This window comes from Salmo trutta, chromosome 12 (assembly GCF_901001165.1).
Source record: "Salmo trutta chromosome 12, fSalTru1.1, whole genome shotgun sequence".
NCBI lineage: Eukaryota > Metazoa > Chordata > Actinopteri > Salmoniformes > Salmonidae > Salmo > Salmo trutta.
The window spans coordinates 56,060,492-56,073,823 of record NC_042968.1 but is presented as its reverse complement, the minus strand read 5'-3'; the positions used below and the strand labels follow the sequence as shown (position 1 = coordinate 56,073,823).

Genomic DNA, 13,332 nt, shown 5'->3' with positions numbered 1-13,332 from the left:
GCATAATGATTACGTAGGAGGAAATAGCTTACTTGGACTCTTAACGTCTTTTCGTTCTTAAATTATAAACTAGGTAGCTAAATGTTTATTTGAAGTTAAAATGAAAGCAACATACAAAACCTATTTCGTATATTATGTGTTGATATCGAGTGGTTTTGTGAACGCGTTCGAACCAATCTCAACCACAATTGTGGTCGGTGCGGGAGTAACGTTAGGCCTAGCAGCAGTGGGGCGGACAATTTACAATCATTTACATGAAAGTTGCGATTCAAAATGGATTGCTTTTAATTCAACAGGTATGTGTACAGCTAAATATGAAATGGTTGATGTGTTATCATGGTTTACTTAGGCTATTTTAACATGTAGACACAGTCAGTCCTTTTGCGTTTTAATCTTGCAATTGCTTATCGATCTCCACCAGTATACCGTTGGCCTACTTTAGAAAACGAGGGTTGACTTTAGGGTCGTCAAATATTGTGTGTATGAAGTGCGGTATCTTAACGATATCTTAAATCCATAAATGTAGCAGTCTTGTGCAGTTTATATCTATAGGCTACATAGAAGTGTGCCACTTTATTTTAGGCTATCTGGCATTAGTGCATAAACCTAAGCTTTAAGGCCTAATTGTACACGCGCCAAATGGGAACGGGCAGAAAAATGGAATGACGTAGGCAATAACAACTAGTAGGCTACGTTTACATGGACGGAAATAATTTGATATTAAACTGATTACGGCAGTAGTCAGATTATGCAATAGTCATGTAAACACCTTACTCTGTTTATCATAATCGTCGTAAGATCATAATCGAAATAAATACCTAGTTTTCTGAGCAATCTTTAGATTTATAAGGACATCTAAACACCTTAATTGGCGTTCCAAATGTGTTTGATCTGCGCATGTTTCCGCAAGGTTAGCGCAAGCCTACCAGTTTGCACGAGTGAAGTGAGTAATTGTGTATATATTTTTGCCTTTATTTAACTAGGCAAGTCAGTTATGAACAAATTGTTATTTACAATAACGGCCTACACAGGCCAAACCCGGACAATGCTGGGCCAATTGTGCGCCGCACTATGAGATTCCCGATCACGGCCGGTTGTGTAACAGCCTGGACAGTTATCTATGCCTCTTAGAAGTAGTTCACATCAGCGGAGCAGAAGTGAGGGGGACATAACCTGGCAGGGGGTCCTCCATCAGTTTTTGGGGGGCATCTGAAGCTCATTCTACTCGGGCTTTCCCTGACAAAAAAAATCTTGGTCAACCAAGAGTAGTCTTTTCTTTTGACCAATCGATTAATCAAAATGTTAACTTTTTCCATAATCAACTGTATGTACTGAACTAGTCAGATGCTTTAAGCATGCTGTTTGATTCAAAAAGACACAAATGACTCAAAGGGAGCCAGAGATCAATTTAGCCTAACCAGAAGAAACACAACCTGTTCCCGACTTTCCTTCTCCGGCTGGCCTTCACAGATTCTGCTGGTATGCTCCTGAAGTTGCAAGTAATGGGCTACGCCCGCGGTAGGAAACCTTCTCCATTTGGAGTACCGATTTCTTACCATTTCTACCAATTTGCGTGTCAGTTATGATTTCCATATGCACATTTTTTGCGGAACAGTTTAATATAGTTTATAATAGTCTTTGTCTCAGTCATTGTCTGCGGTTAATCAACATTCTATCTAATACAAATGATACAAATCTAAAAGTTACTTTTATTGCCATTTGCCAACTATGTAATAATGACCTACATAAAGCCAACACAACATTGCAGCCTGCAGGTAGAAAATAAAAATATAAATTACATTGGCTACACGTGGCCTGTCTGCAACGATCTTGAAACATTGTATCAACTATCAACTGTGTCGCCCCAAAACTCATGCTAGCAAACTTGAGACTTTGTATAAAATATTCTGGGCCCTCAGTTTCCAGTGCCAGTAATCTCGGGACAGACACAGCTGTAGGCTTTTTGTGCAAGGGATAAGAAGTAATCAGGTATTTTATGATGTTTACATTGGATCAGAGCTTTACATTTTTGCGCTTTGGTTATCGAAAGGGAGAGCGCTGGAATGTACTATCAGACATCCCCAACTGGGCACGTTAAACAAATGGGCGTGTTACAAACAAGACGATTAAGAAATATACATACCTCTTTTGTCATACAGTAGGCTATTCCAAAAAAGCACCCGTCCCAAGTGAAAGTTGCACCCATTTCGCAAACATGTCCAAACTCAGAATCCAATATGCTTCCAAAAAATAACATGGTAGAATGTTTATTTTGATTGCCGATTATGTATTTATCAGTGTGCTATCAGGTAGCCCAATTTCAGATGTCCATGTAAACAGGATTATTAGGGAAATTGTTCTTGCAAAGCATGTAAACTTTTCAATCCAACTATCCACAATCACATTGTATGCTGATAACGTACGCCTCTTGGAGGGAACTCAACACCCCGCTACATCTCAACTCCCTGTGTAGTTAAAAGTATGTGATCGTAGGTGCGTGGAAGGACGGCAGAGAAAAATACAGTTTACAGGAAATCTATTATTCCTAAACATGGTAATGTGGGGAAAAGGGGCTGGATGGAACCAAAGAAAATAAAAGTTAAGGAATCCCCTCGCCTACCTGCCTTCCCACTTCTAACTTAACTTTCAGCTCTTCCTGGCGTGCTAACCAAAATACCGGGGGTGGTCTGCCCAGGTCTTATCTAGTGTGCATAGACAGATTAAATACTACGGATTATACATGCCCGCAGGCCTCTTGCCTAAACACTCCCAAGGTGTGTTCCCCTTCCCCCCTTGGGAACAAATGAAACAGAATAATTTACCAATATTTTAAGTTAAACATTTCAATAACCACAAACACTAAGTCAAATTTATTTATATAGCCCTTCTTACATCAGCTGATATCTCAAAGTGCTGTACAGAGACCCAGCCTAAAACCCCAAACAGCAAGCAATGCAGGTGTAAAAACTCCCTAGAAAGGCCAAAACCTAGGAAGAAACCTAGAGAGGAACCAGGCTATGAGGGGTGGCCAGTCCTCTTCTGGCTGTGCTGGGTGGAGATTATAACAGAACATGGCCAAGATGTTCAAATGTTCATAAATGACCAGCATGGTCAAATAATAATAATCACAGTAGTTGTCGAGGGTGCAACAAGTCAGCACCTCGAGTAAATGTCAGTTGGCAGAGTATCTCTACTAGAGGTCGACCGATTAATCGGAATGGCCGATTTCAAGTTTTCATAACAATCGGAAATCGGTATTTTTTGATGCCGATTTAGCCGATTTAAAAAAAATTATATATATTTTATTTTTTTAGACCTTTATTTAACTAGGCAAGTCAGTTAAGAACACATTCTTATTTTCAATGACGGCCTAGGAACGGTGGGTTAACTGCCTTGTTCAGGGGCAGAACGACAGATTTTTACCTTGTCAGCTCAGGGATTCAATCTTGCAACCTTACGGTTAACTAGTCCAACGCTCTAACCACCTGCTTTACGTTGCACTCCATGAGGAGCCTGCCTGTTACGCGAATGAAGTAAGAAGCCAAGGTAAGTTGCTAGCTAGCATTAAACTTATCTTATAAAAAACAATCAATCAATCATAAACACTAGTTAACTACACATGGTTGATGATATTACTAGTTTATGTAGCCTGTCCTGCGTTGCATATAATCACTTAGGTACACGTTGCTCCAACCATAAACATCAATGCCTTTCTTAAAATCAATACACAAGTATATATTTTTAAACCTGCATATTTAGTTAATATTGCCTGCTAACATGAATTTCTTTTAACTAGGGAAAATGTGTCACTTCTCTTGCAAACAGAGTCGGGGTATATGCAGCAGTTTGGGCCGCCTGGCTCGTTGCGAACTGTGAAAACTATTTCTTCCTAACAAAGGTAGCCGACTTCACCAAATGGGGGATAATTTAACAAAAGCGCATTTGCGAAAAAAGCACAATCGTTGCACGACTGTACCTAACCACAAACATCAATGCCTTTCTTAAAATCAATACACAGAAGTATATATTTTTAAACCTGCATATTTAGCTAAAAGAAATCCAGGTTAGCAGGCAATATTAACCAGGTGTGTGTCATTTTGCGTTCATTGCACGCAGTCAGGGTATATGCAACAGTTTGGGCCGCCTGGCTCGTTGCGAACTAATTTGCCAGAATTGTACGTAATTAGGATATAACATTGAAGGTTGTGCAATGTAACAGGAATAATGTTTTGTTTTCGAGATGATAGTTTCCGGATTCGACCATATTAATGACCTAAGGCTCGTTTTTCTGTGTGTTATTATGTTATAATTAAGTCTATGATTTGATAGAGCAGGCTGACTGAGCGGTGGTAGGCAGCAGGCTCATAAGCATTCATTCAAACAGCCCTTCGCAATGCATTGCGCTGTTTATGACTTCAAGCCTGTCAACTCCCAAGATTAGGCTGGTGTAACCGATGTGAAATGGCTAGCTAGTTAGCTGGGTGCGTGCTAATAGTGTTTCAAACGTCACTTGCTCTGAGACTTGGAGTAGTTGTTTCCCCTTGCTCTACATGGGTAATGCTGCTTCGAGGGTGGCTGTTGTCGATGTGTTCCTGGTTCGAGCCCAGGTAGGAGTGAGGAGAGGGACGGAAGCTATACTGTTACACTGGCAATACTAAAGTGCCAATAAGAACATCCAATAGTCAAAGGTATATGAAATACAAATCGTATAGAGAGAAATAGTCCTATAATTCCTATAATAACTACAACCTAAAACATCTTACCTGGGTATATTGAAGACTCATGTTAAAAGGAACCACCAGCTTTCATATGTTCTCATGTTCTGAGCAAGGAACTTAAACGTTAGCTTTTTTACATGGCACATATTGCACTTTTACTTTCTTCTCCAACACAGTTTTTGCATTATTTAAACCAAATTGAACATGTTTCATTATTTATTTGAGGCTAAATTGATTTTATTGATGTATTATATTAAGTTAAAATAAGTGTTCATTCAGTATTGTTGTAATTGTCATTATTACAAATAAATACATTTTAAAAAATGGCCGATTAATCGGCATCGACTTTTTTGTTCCTCCAATAATCGGTATCGTTATCGGAAAAATCATAATCGGTCGACCTCTAATCTCTACCACTCCTGCTGTCTCTAGAGGGATGAAAACAGCAGGTCTGGGACAGGTAGCACGTCCGGTGAACAGGTCAGGGTTCCATAGCCGCAGGCAGAACAGTTGAAACTGGAGCAGCAGCGCGGCCAGGTGGATTGGGGACAGCAAGGAGTCATCATGTCAGGTAGTCCTGAGGCATGGTCCTAGGGCTCAGGTCCTCCGAGAGAGAGAATTAGAGAGAGCATACTTAAATTCACACAGGACACCGGATAAGACAGGAGAAATACTCCAGATATAGCAGACTGACCCTAGCCCCCGACACATAAACCACTGCAGCATAAATACTGGAGGCTGAGACAGGAGGGGTCAGGAGACACTGTGGCCCCATCCAATGATACCCACGGACAGGGCCAAACAGGAAGGATATAACCCCACCCACTTTGCCAAAGCACAGCCCCACACCACTAGAGGGATACCTTCAACCACCAACTTACCATCCTGAGACAAGGCCGAGTATAGCCCACAAAGATCTCCGCCACGGCACAACCCAAGGGGGGGGGGGGGTCGCCAACCCAGACAGGAAGACCACGTCAGTGACTCAACCCACTCAAGTGACGCACCCTTCCTAGGAACGCCATGGAAGAACACCAATAAGCCAGTGACTCAGCCCCTGCAATAGGGTTAGAGGTAGAGAATCCCAGTGGAGAGAGGGGAACCGGCCAGGCAGAGACAGCAAGCGTAGCAAGGGCGGAGATCTTTGCTCCAGAGCCTTTCTGTTCACCTTCACACTCCTGGGCCAGCCTACACTCAATCATAGGACCCACTGAAGAGATGAGTTTTCAGTAAAGACTTAAAGGTTGAGACCGAGTCTGCATCTCTCACATGGGTAAGCAGACCATTCCATAAAAATGGAGCTCTATAGGAGAAAGCCCTGCCTCCAGCTGTTTGCTTAGAAATTCTAGGGACAATTAGGAGGCCTGCGTCTTGTGACCGTAGCGTACGTGTAGGTATGTACGGCAGGACCAAATCGGAAAGATAGGTAGGAGCAAGCCCATGTAATGCTTTGTAGGTTAGCAGTAAAACCTTGAAATCAGCCCTTGCCTTAACAGGAAGCCAGTGTAGGGAGGCTAGCACTGGAGTAATATGATTAACATTTTTTGGTTCTAGTCAGGATTCTAGCAGCCGTATTTAGCACTAACTGAAGTTTATTTAGTGCTTTATCCGGGTAGCCGGAAAGTAGAGCATTGCAGTAGTCCAACCTAGAAGTAACAAAAACATGGATACATTTTTCTGCATCATTTGTGGACAGAAAGTTTCTGATTTTTGCAATGTTACGTAGATGGAAAAAAGCTGCCCTTGAAACAGTCTTGATATGTTCTTCAAAAGAGAGATCAGGGTCCAGAGTAACGCCGAGGTCCTTCAGTTTAATTTGAGACAACTGTACAACCATCAAGATTAATTGTCAGATTTAACAGAAGATCTCTTTGTTTCTTGGGACCTAGAATAAGCATCTCTGTTTTGTCCGAGTTTAAAAGTAGAAAGTTTGCAGCCATCCACTTCCTTATGTCTGAAACACAGGCTTCTAGCGAGGGCAATTTTGGGGCTTCACCATGTTTCATTGAAATGTACAGCTGTGTGTCATCCACATAGCAGTGAAATTTAACATTATGTTTTTGAATGACATCCCCAAGAGGTAAAATATATAGTGAAAACAATAGTGGTCCTAAAACGGAACCTTGAGGAACACCGAAATTTACGGTTGATTTGTCAAAGGACAAACCATTCAGAGACAAACTGATATATTTCCGACAGATAAGATCTAAACCAGGCCAGAACCTGTCCGTGTAGACCAATTTGGGTTTCCAATCTCTCCAAAAGAATGTGGTGATCGATGGTATCAAAAGCAACACTAAGATCTAGGAGCACGAGGACAGATGCAGAGCCTCGGTCTGACATCATTAAAAGGTCATTTACCACCCTCACAAGTGCAGTCTCAGTGCTATGATGGGGTCTAAAACCAGACTGAAGCGTTTCATGTACATTGTTTGTCTTCAGGAAGGCAGTGAGTTGCTGCGCAACAGCTTTTTCTAAAATATTTGAGAGGAATGGAAGATTCGATATAGGCCGATAGTTTTTTATAATTTCTGGGTCAAGGTTTGGCTTTTTCAAGAGAGGCTTTATTACTGCCACTTTTAGTGAGTTTGGTATACATCCGGTGGAGAGAGCCGTTTATTATGTTCAACATAGGAGGGCCAAGCACAGGAAGCAGCTCTTTCAGTTGTTTAGTTGGAATAGAGTCCAGTATGCAGCTTGACGGTTTAGAGGCCATGATTATTTTTGTAATTGTGTCAAGAGATATAGTACTAAAACACTTTAGTGTCTCCCTTGATCCTAGGTCCTGGCAGAGTTGTGCAGACTCAGGACAACGGAGCTTTGGAGGAATACGCAGATTTAAAGAGGAGTCCGTAATTTGCTTTCTAATGATCATGATCTTTTCCTCAAAGAAGTTCATGAATTTATTACTGCTGAAGTGAAAGCCATCCTCTTGGGAAATGCTGCATTTTAGTTAGCTTTGCGACAGTATCAAAAAGAATTTCGGATTGTTCTTATTTTCCTCAATTAAGTTGGAAAAATAGGATGATCGAGCAGCAGTGAGGGCTCTTCGATACTGCACGGCACTGTCTTTCCAAGCTAGTCAGAAGACTTCTAGTTTGGTGTGGCGCCATTTCCGTTCCAATTTTCTGGAAGCTAGCTTTAGAGCTCGTCCTATTGTCATACACATACCTCTGAAGGAGCAGCTACAAAATATATATATATATTTTTTTTACATTCACTGACTGCCACAACAACCAACACAGGATGTGAAAATAAGCTATTTTCACTGACGAAGGAACACTGGCTTTTATCAAGGTGGAGAAGGAGTTGGTAATCGAAGAGACAGCTGTATCCCCTGACGAGAGGGAGGGGTCAGAGCTCCAATCAGCCAGGGGGCCGACCAATCAGCTGCTTTAGGAATCCACGAAGCCAATTCCTGAAATAGACACACATACAGACCCACAACAACACAGACACTGGGGAACATAACATATGCATGTAACCGTACAATTATCTGAGTTTAATTCAATAAGAGAAAAGCTGCGAAATAAAAAGGTAGTGCCTGAAAAGTAATGTTTCGGAAAGATTTGGGGAATTGGTAAAAGAGGATGATAGATTGCTATTTTATGTGTGATGATTGTGAGGCACTATACACTAGACAGTCACAAGACAGGGACTTCAAATAGGCCTATGCACATCAAGGGAACTGTAGCCTAGGCTATTGTTCAGATGGGTAGAATGGAAACTGAAATCTGCACACTAAGTGTATAACCTCTCACATAGCCTTTAATAGTAACTCCTACAGAATGAAGCATTTCTTGCAGTAAAATGATACACCAAATGTAGGCACAATTTTGACTCGGGAACAGGAGTGGAGAAATATGATTTCTTTCATTCAGCATCTTGAGAGAATGCGCATTTAGCACATAACCAGACTATATCTATCTGTATCGGGATCAGAAAAGCTGAAAGTATTTCAACCACATAAAATATACATCCAAGCCGAACTGAAATCTTATCAGAAACATGTTGGGTCGTTTTCACAGCTTTCTAGTTCCTTACAACCGGTCAAACTGAAATTTGAAACATAGTCTTACGTTTTTTTTGCACTTTCTTCCCGGTCTCTAAACATATTTGCTCCGTGATAGATGCAGAGATGACCGAGAACTTTACTGATGTCAACTAAATTAAAGCATTCATCCTATTGATTTATGACATTATTCTGGTGAGCAAGGGTTTGTTTAGTCTTTCAGGGCAATATATAATGACAGAAGAGAAGAAGCTGCAAGTATCTAATTTTAGGCCTAGAAGTTGACTAACAAATCACCTACCAAAATGTTGGAAATTATAAGCAGAAACAGCCTATCTAAATCAGGCAAAGAAACATCCTGCAACCCCTGACAAAAAAATCGTTCCACCATCTGACTGTAGCCTGCAGCACATTTTCTATATTAGCAGGTTAGGGTCGAGTGCGGGCCTCAGGTTTTCAATTTATCACATATAGTCGGGTGGTTGTGGAAGGGTTATTATCAATTGCGGGCGGGTGCGAGTGAACAAACAGCTGACCCGTGCACCACTAGCCTACTTAGCAGCTGTACCCTACATGTATAACTAATCACATGTTATGAAGATAACCACCTATAATTAGTATAGAAATAATGGTGGTGTATTCATAGCACGTCCCATTCATTAACACTAATAATTAACTTCTGCCCTGTCATCAGGTTTGGAAGTGGCCCTAGATCAGAAGCTGTTCGGTCAACATGTTGCCTCCAGAGTCATACAGAAAGCTGTAACGGGTTTCATGAACAATAAAAACCCTAAAAAGCCCCTGGTGCTCTCTCTACATGGCTGGACTGGTACAGGGAAGAACTTCGTCAGCCAGTTGATAGCTGAAAACATCTACAAGGAGGGCATGGCCAGCAGTTTCGTCCATCAGTTTGTGTCTACAGCTCACTTCCTTCATCTGAGTCAGATTGAGAACTACAAGGTAAAACAAGTATTTTGTTATATTGTAATCCCCAGTAACAGGAAAATTCTCAATGGAGAATTAGGCTGTAAAAAAAATGATCACTCTTATGCATGTTCATTATCAGTGGTATTCAAATCTTACCCTACGAGGTCCGGAATACTACTGGTTTACTGTTCTACCTGAGAATTAATTACACCCACCTGGTGTCCCAGGTCTAAATCAATCCCTGGTTAGATGGGAAGAATGAAGAAGACAAAAAGCAGTGGAACTGGCTTCAAGGTCATAGATTTGAATTTGAGGGTTCTATATGATACAGGATGTATATCAGAATTGTTTTTAAATTTATTTTGCGGCTATGCTGTAAGCGATTGTTGCTGCTGTAGATAAGTCTGTGTTTAAACTGTTGTGACCATCCCTCAGTCTCAGCTGCAGCAGTGGATCAAAGGCAACGTCACCAACTGCCCACGTTCCATGTTCATCTTTGACGAGATGGACAAGATGCACCCTGGCCTGATTGACTGTATAAAGCCCTACCTGGATTTCTATGAAAATCTGGACGGGGTCTCCTACCGCCAAGCCATCTTCATCTTCCTCAGGTAGGGCAGACAGACTAGCAGTGTGTGTGATAAGAATTCCTGTGTTGTTTTTGGATACTTATGTTTTTGATTTTTGATTTACAGTCAAATATATTAGTCATCCATCATCCTATCTTTCCCACAACTTAACGACTCGTTGTAGTGACCATGGTTTTACTTACCTAAACGTCAGCTGTCAATCAGATACGGCTCTCAAAACTAAAGTTCAGTTACTTCAGATTTGTTATTTTGCAAATAAAATCGCCACACATGAACGCAATGCATTTATAAACTACCCCATGTCCGGACCAGTGAGAAAGAAAAAGAACGTTGGACCCAGCTTAAAGTGGCAATATGCAACTTTTATGGGCGACCTGACCAAATTCACATAGAAATGTGAGTTATAGGTCTATCATTCTACTTGAAAGCAAGTCTAAGAAGCAGTAGATCTATAATGTGCTCAATTTCTATGCTTCCCATTCTTAAGTTTTGCTTTTGTGTCTTACTTTCGGTTTTGTACACCAGCTTCAAACAGCTGAAACAACAATATTATTAGTTGTAGAAAATATATTTTAAAGCGGTTTAGATGGTACAATGATTCTCTACACAATACTAGCTTATTTTGTCACAAACTGAAATTAGTCAACAAACTATTTGTTTTAGCAACCAGGAAATGGAAAATTCTGCACAGTGCAACTTTATCTACTAGTTTGCTTTGCTCATATCCATAGCAACGCTGGAGGAGAGCACATCATGCAGGTGGCCCTGGACTTCTGGAAAGCAGGTCGAGACCGAGAGGAGATGAAATTGCTCGACTTAGAACCAGCTCTCTCCCTGTCCGTGTTCAACAACAAGCAGAGTAAGCCACCTCTTTGTCGTCCTTCTTTAGGGCTGAAGCCTAACTTATGCACTTTGGTAACTCTTTTTTATATTTAACAAATCATGCACATGTTTCTCTAAGGTCAGGATTCTCTCCTTTACCTTACTAAGCCTTGGGTTAGAAGACTGGGGATGTTATGGAGACTTTTCAGACCTTCAATACTAAGATTACCTGTGATATCTATATTCTGTCCATCTGCCTTTCTTGCCCCTTCCCATTTTATGACTATCCTTACCCCCTAGGCACTTGTGTACATCTGAGAGGATTGGGTAAGCAATTGGTGGTAGCTTCTTCTTGCCCATCTTATGACTGTGTTCTCCCTTTCCCTGTGTAGGTGGGTTGTGGCACTCTAGTCTGATAGACAGGAGCCTAGTTGACTTCTTCATCCCTTTCCTGCCTCTGGAGTACAGACACGTGCTGCTGTGTGGCATGGCAGAGATGTCCGCCAAGGGCCTGAAGCCCGACCAGGACGTGGTCAACCAGATGGCCAGAGACTTGGTCTATTTCCCCAAGAGCGAGAAGATCTTCTCCGTCAATGGCTGCAAGACCATCGGCGGCAAGCTAGATTACTACACGTAGTGTGTGTTTGAGATCGACTACGTTGCTGCCGGGGGCTGCAGACTGACTGATCTAATCACAATGAGTAGTAATTTAGGATGGAAGGGGGTTTGTAGGTCTGATCAGTCGGTCTGCAGTTGCTGACGGTAATGTAGACGATCTCAGAGGGAACAGCTACTGTATCTATCTACCTCCAACTCTACTGTGAGCACTTTCTTAATAAGAACATCTCCGCCAGTCGGAGTGAGGAAGTCAGTGACTGAACTCAAAGGGAATGATGACCTGCCCATCAGGTCTCCCAACTTCGACACAACCATGTGGAGGACATCAACGGTATTGCTCTGATGGTGTCACTTCTCCCTGAAGATGGACTACTGAGAGAGAGGAGGATGAATTTAGAGAGAGATAAAAAATATATTTTAAAAACAGTGAGGCGAAACACTTCTTTTTAACCAATCAAGGTGCTTGATCCTGACTTGTATATTCTGTAAATGAGCATCTCCAAATAATGATTTTCTTTTTCATGGAAATCTGCTGCACATGAAATGTGCAATCGAAAACAAGTTGTGTATTAGAAACAAATGTTGTTTAAAGTTACAATCTCTAATACATTTTTCAGCCAAATGGCAGCCTTGCCACTTGGTTTGCTATCAATCTGAGGGATACTGGGACCGGACAAATGTCACCACTCTCTAAATGACAGATGGAGCTATAGATGCACGGACTCGCATTCCATGAGATCAACGTGATGGTTATATTCTTCAAGAATCAATTGGTGCATATCGTTAATTGAAATAAGAATTGGCCAGCTGTAACTAATGAAGCTTGCCCCTTTTAATTGTAATTGAAAACGTAGCACTGAAGTATTGTGCATTTGTGGCGCACTGGATACCCATTGTGTATTTTGTATCTATTGTCAATACCCAGTTTACCAATACCTCATCATGGAAAAATCTGCCTTAAAATCAATTTTGCCTTTGTTTTTAATCCTTACTCATTCACCAGAAGCATTGTGTGCATTTCAAATTCTGCTTTAAGTTTATCTTTGTGGGTATACAAGTATTTTGTTTTCAGTCCACCAATTAAAACATGTTCAGGGTTGATCCAGATTTGTCCTAAATCATTTATTTGAGTAAATAATTTAATTGAGTAGTCCAACAGTCCATCTTGATTAAATGTCTGCAACAAAATAAATCCAATTGTAATTTGTTTTAATGTAACTTAACCACAGTGAAAAAATTGTATCCTTTATCTGCAACTGTATACTGTGCCTTAGTTGGCATAGGGTTCTCGGTCTAAATGCACAAAATAATTACAGGAAGGAAGGTTCCACATTTTTCATTAAAATGTTTTTACATGGGAAAAATCTGTTTTGTTTTACTTTTGTTTGAGTACATGAAATATCAAACATTTTTAAAGGTAATGTAAGAATATTCTTTCTCATCTCCTCTCTTCTTCGCTCACCTTCTGCAGGGAGGTCAGCTCCACACTTCACACCTTCTGGTGGTCTTTAAAACAGAGGGCCGTCATGACTTGGTCATCACTAACATCAGCGGTACTACGACCAGTCTGATGGGGAAATCTGTCAGAAGATTGGCTTCAATAGAAACACATAAAATGAGGGGATTGATCATCAGGAAAACTGAT

At 41.0% G+C, this 13,332-nt stretch overlaps 1 protein-coding gene across 1 annotated transcript; it reads left to right on the top strand.

Moving 5' to 3' along the window:
* Positions 1-8: 8 nt before the first annotated feature.
* Positions 9-13,051, top strand: LOC115203831 (torsin-1A). The gene is made up of 5 exons (XM_029768864.1): positions 9-296; positions 9,425-9,690; positions 10,093-10,268; positions 10,979-11,106; positions 11,462-13,051. Exons 1-5 carry the CDS (start codon positions 101-103, stop codon positions 11,704-11,706), a joined length of 1,011 nt encoding a protein of 336 aa, XP_029624724.1. The 5' UTR covers positions 9-100; the 3' UTR covers positions 11,707-13,051.
* The last annotated feature ends 281 nt before the right edge of the window (positions 13,052-13,332 follow it).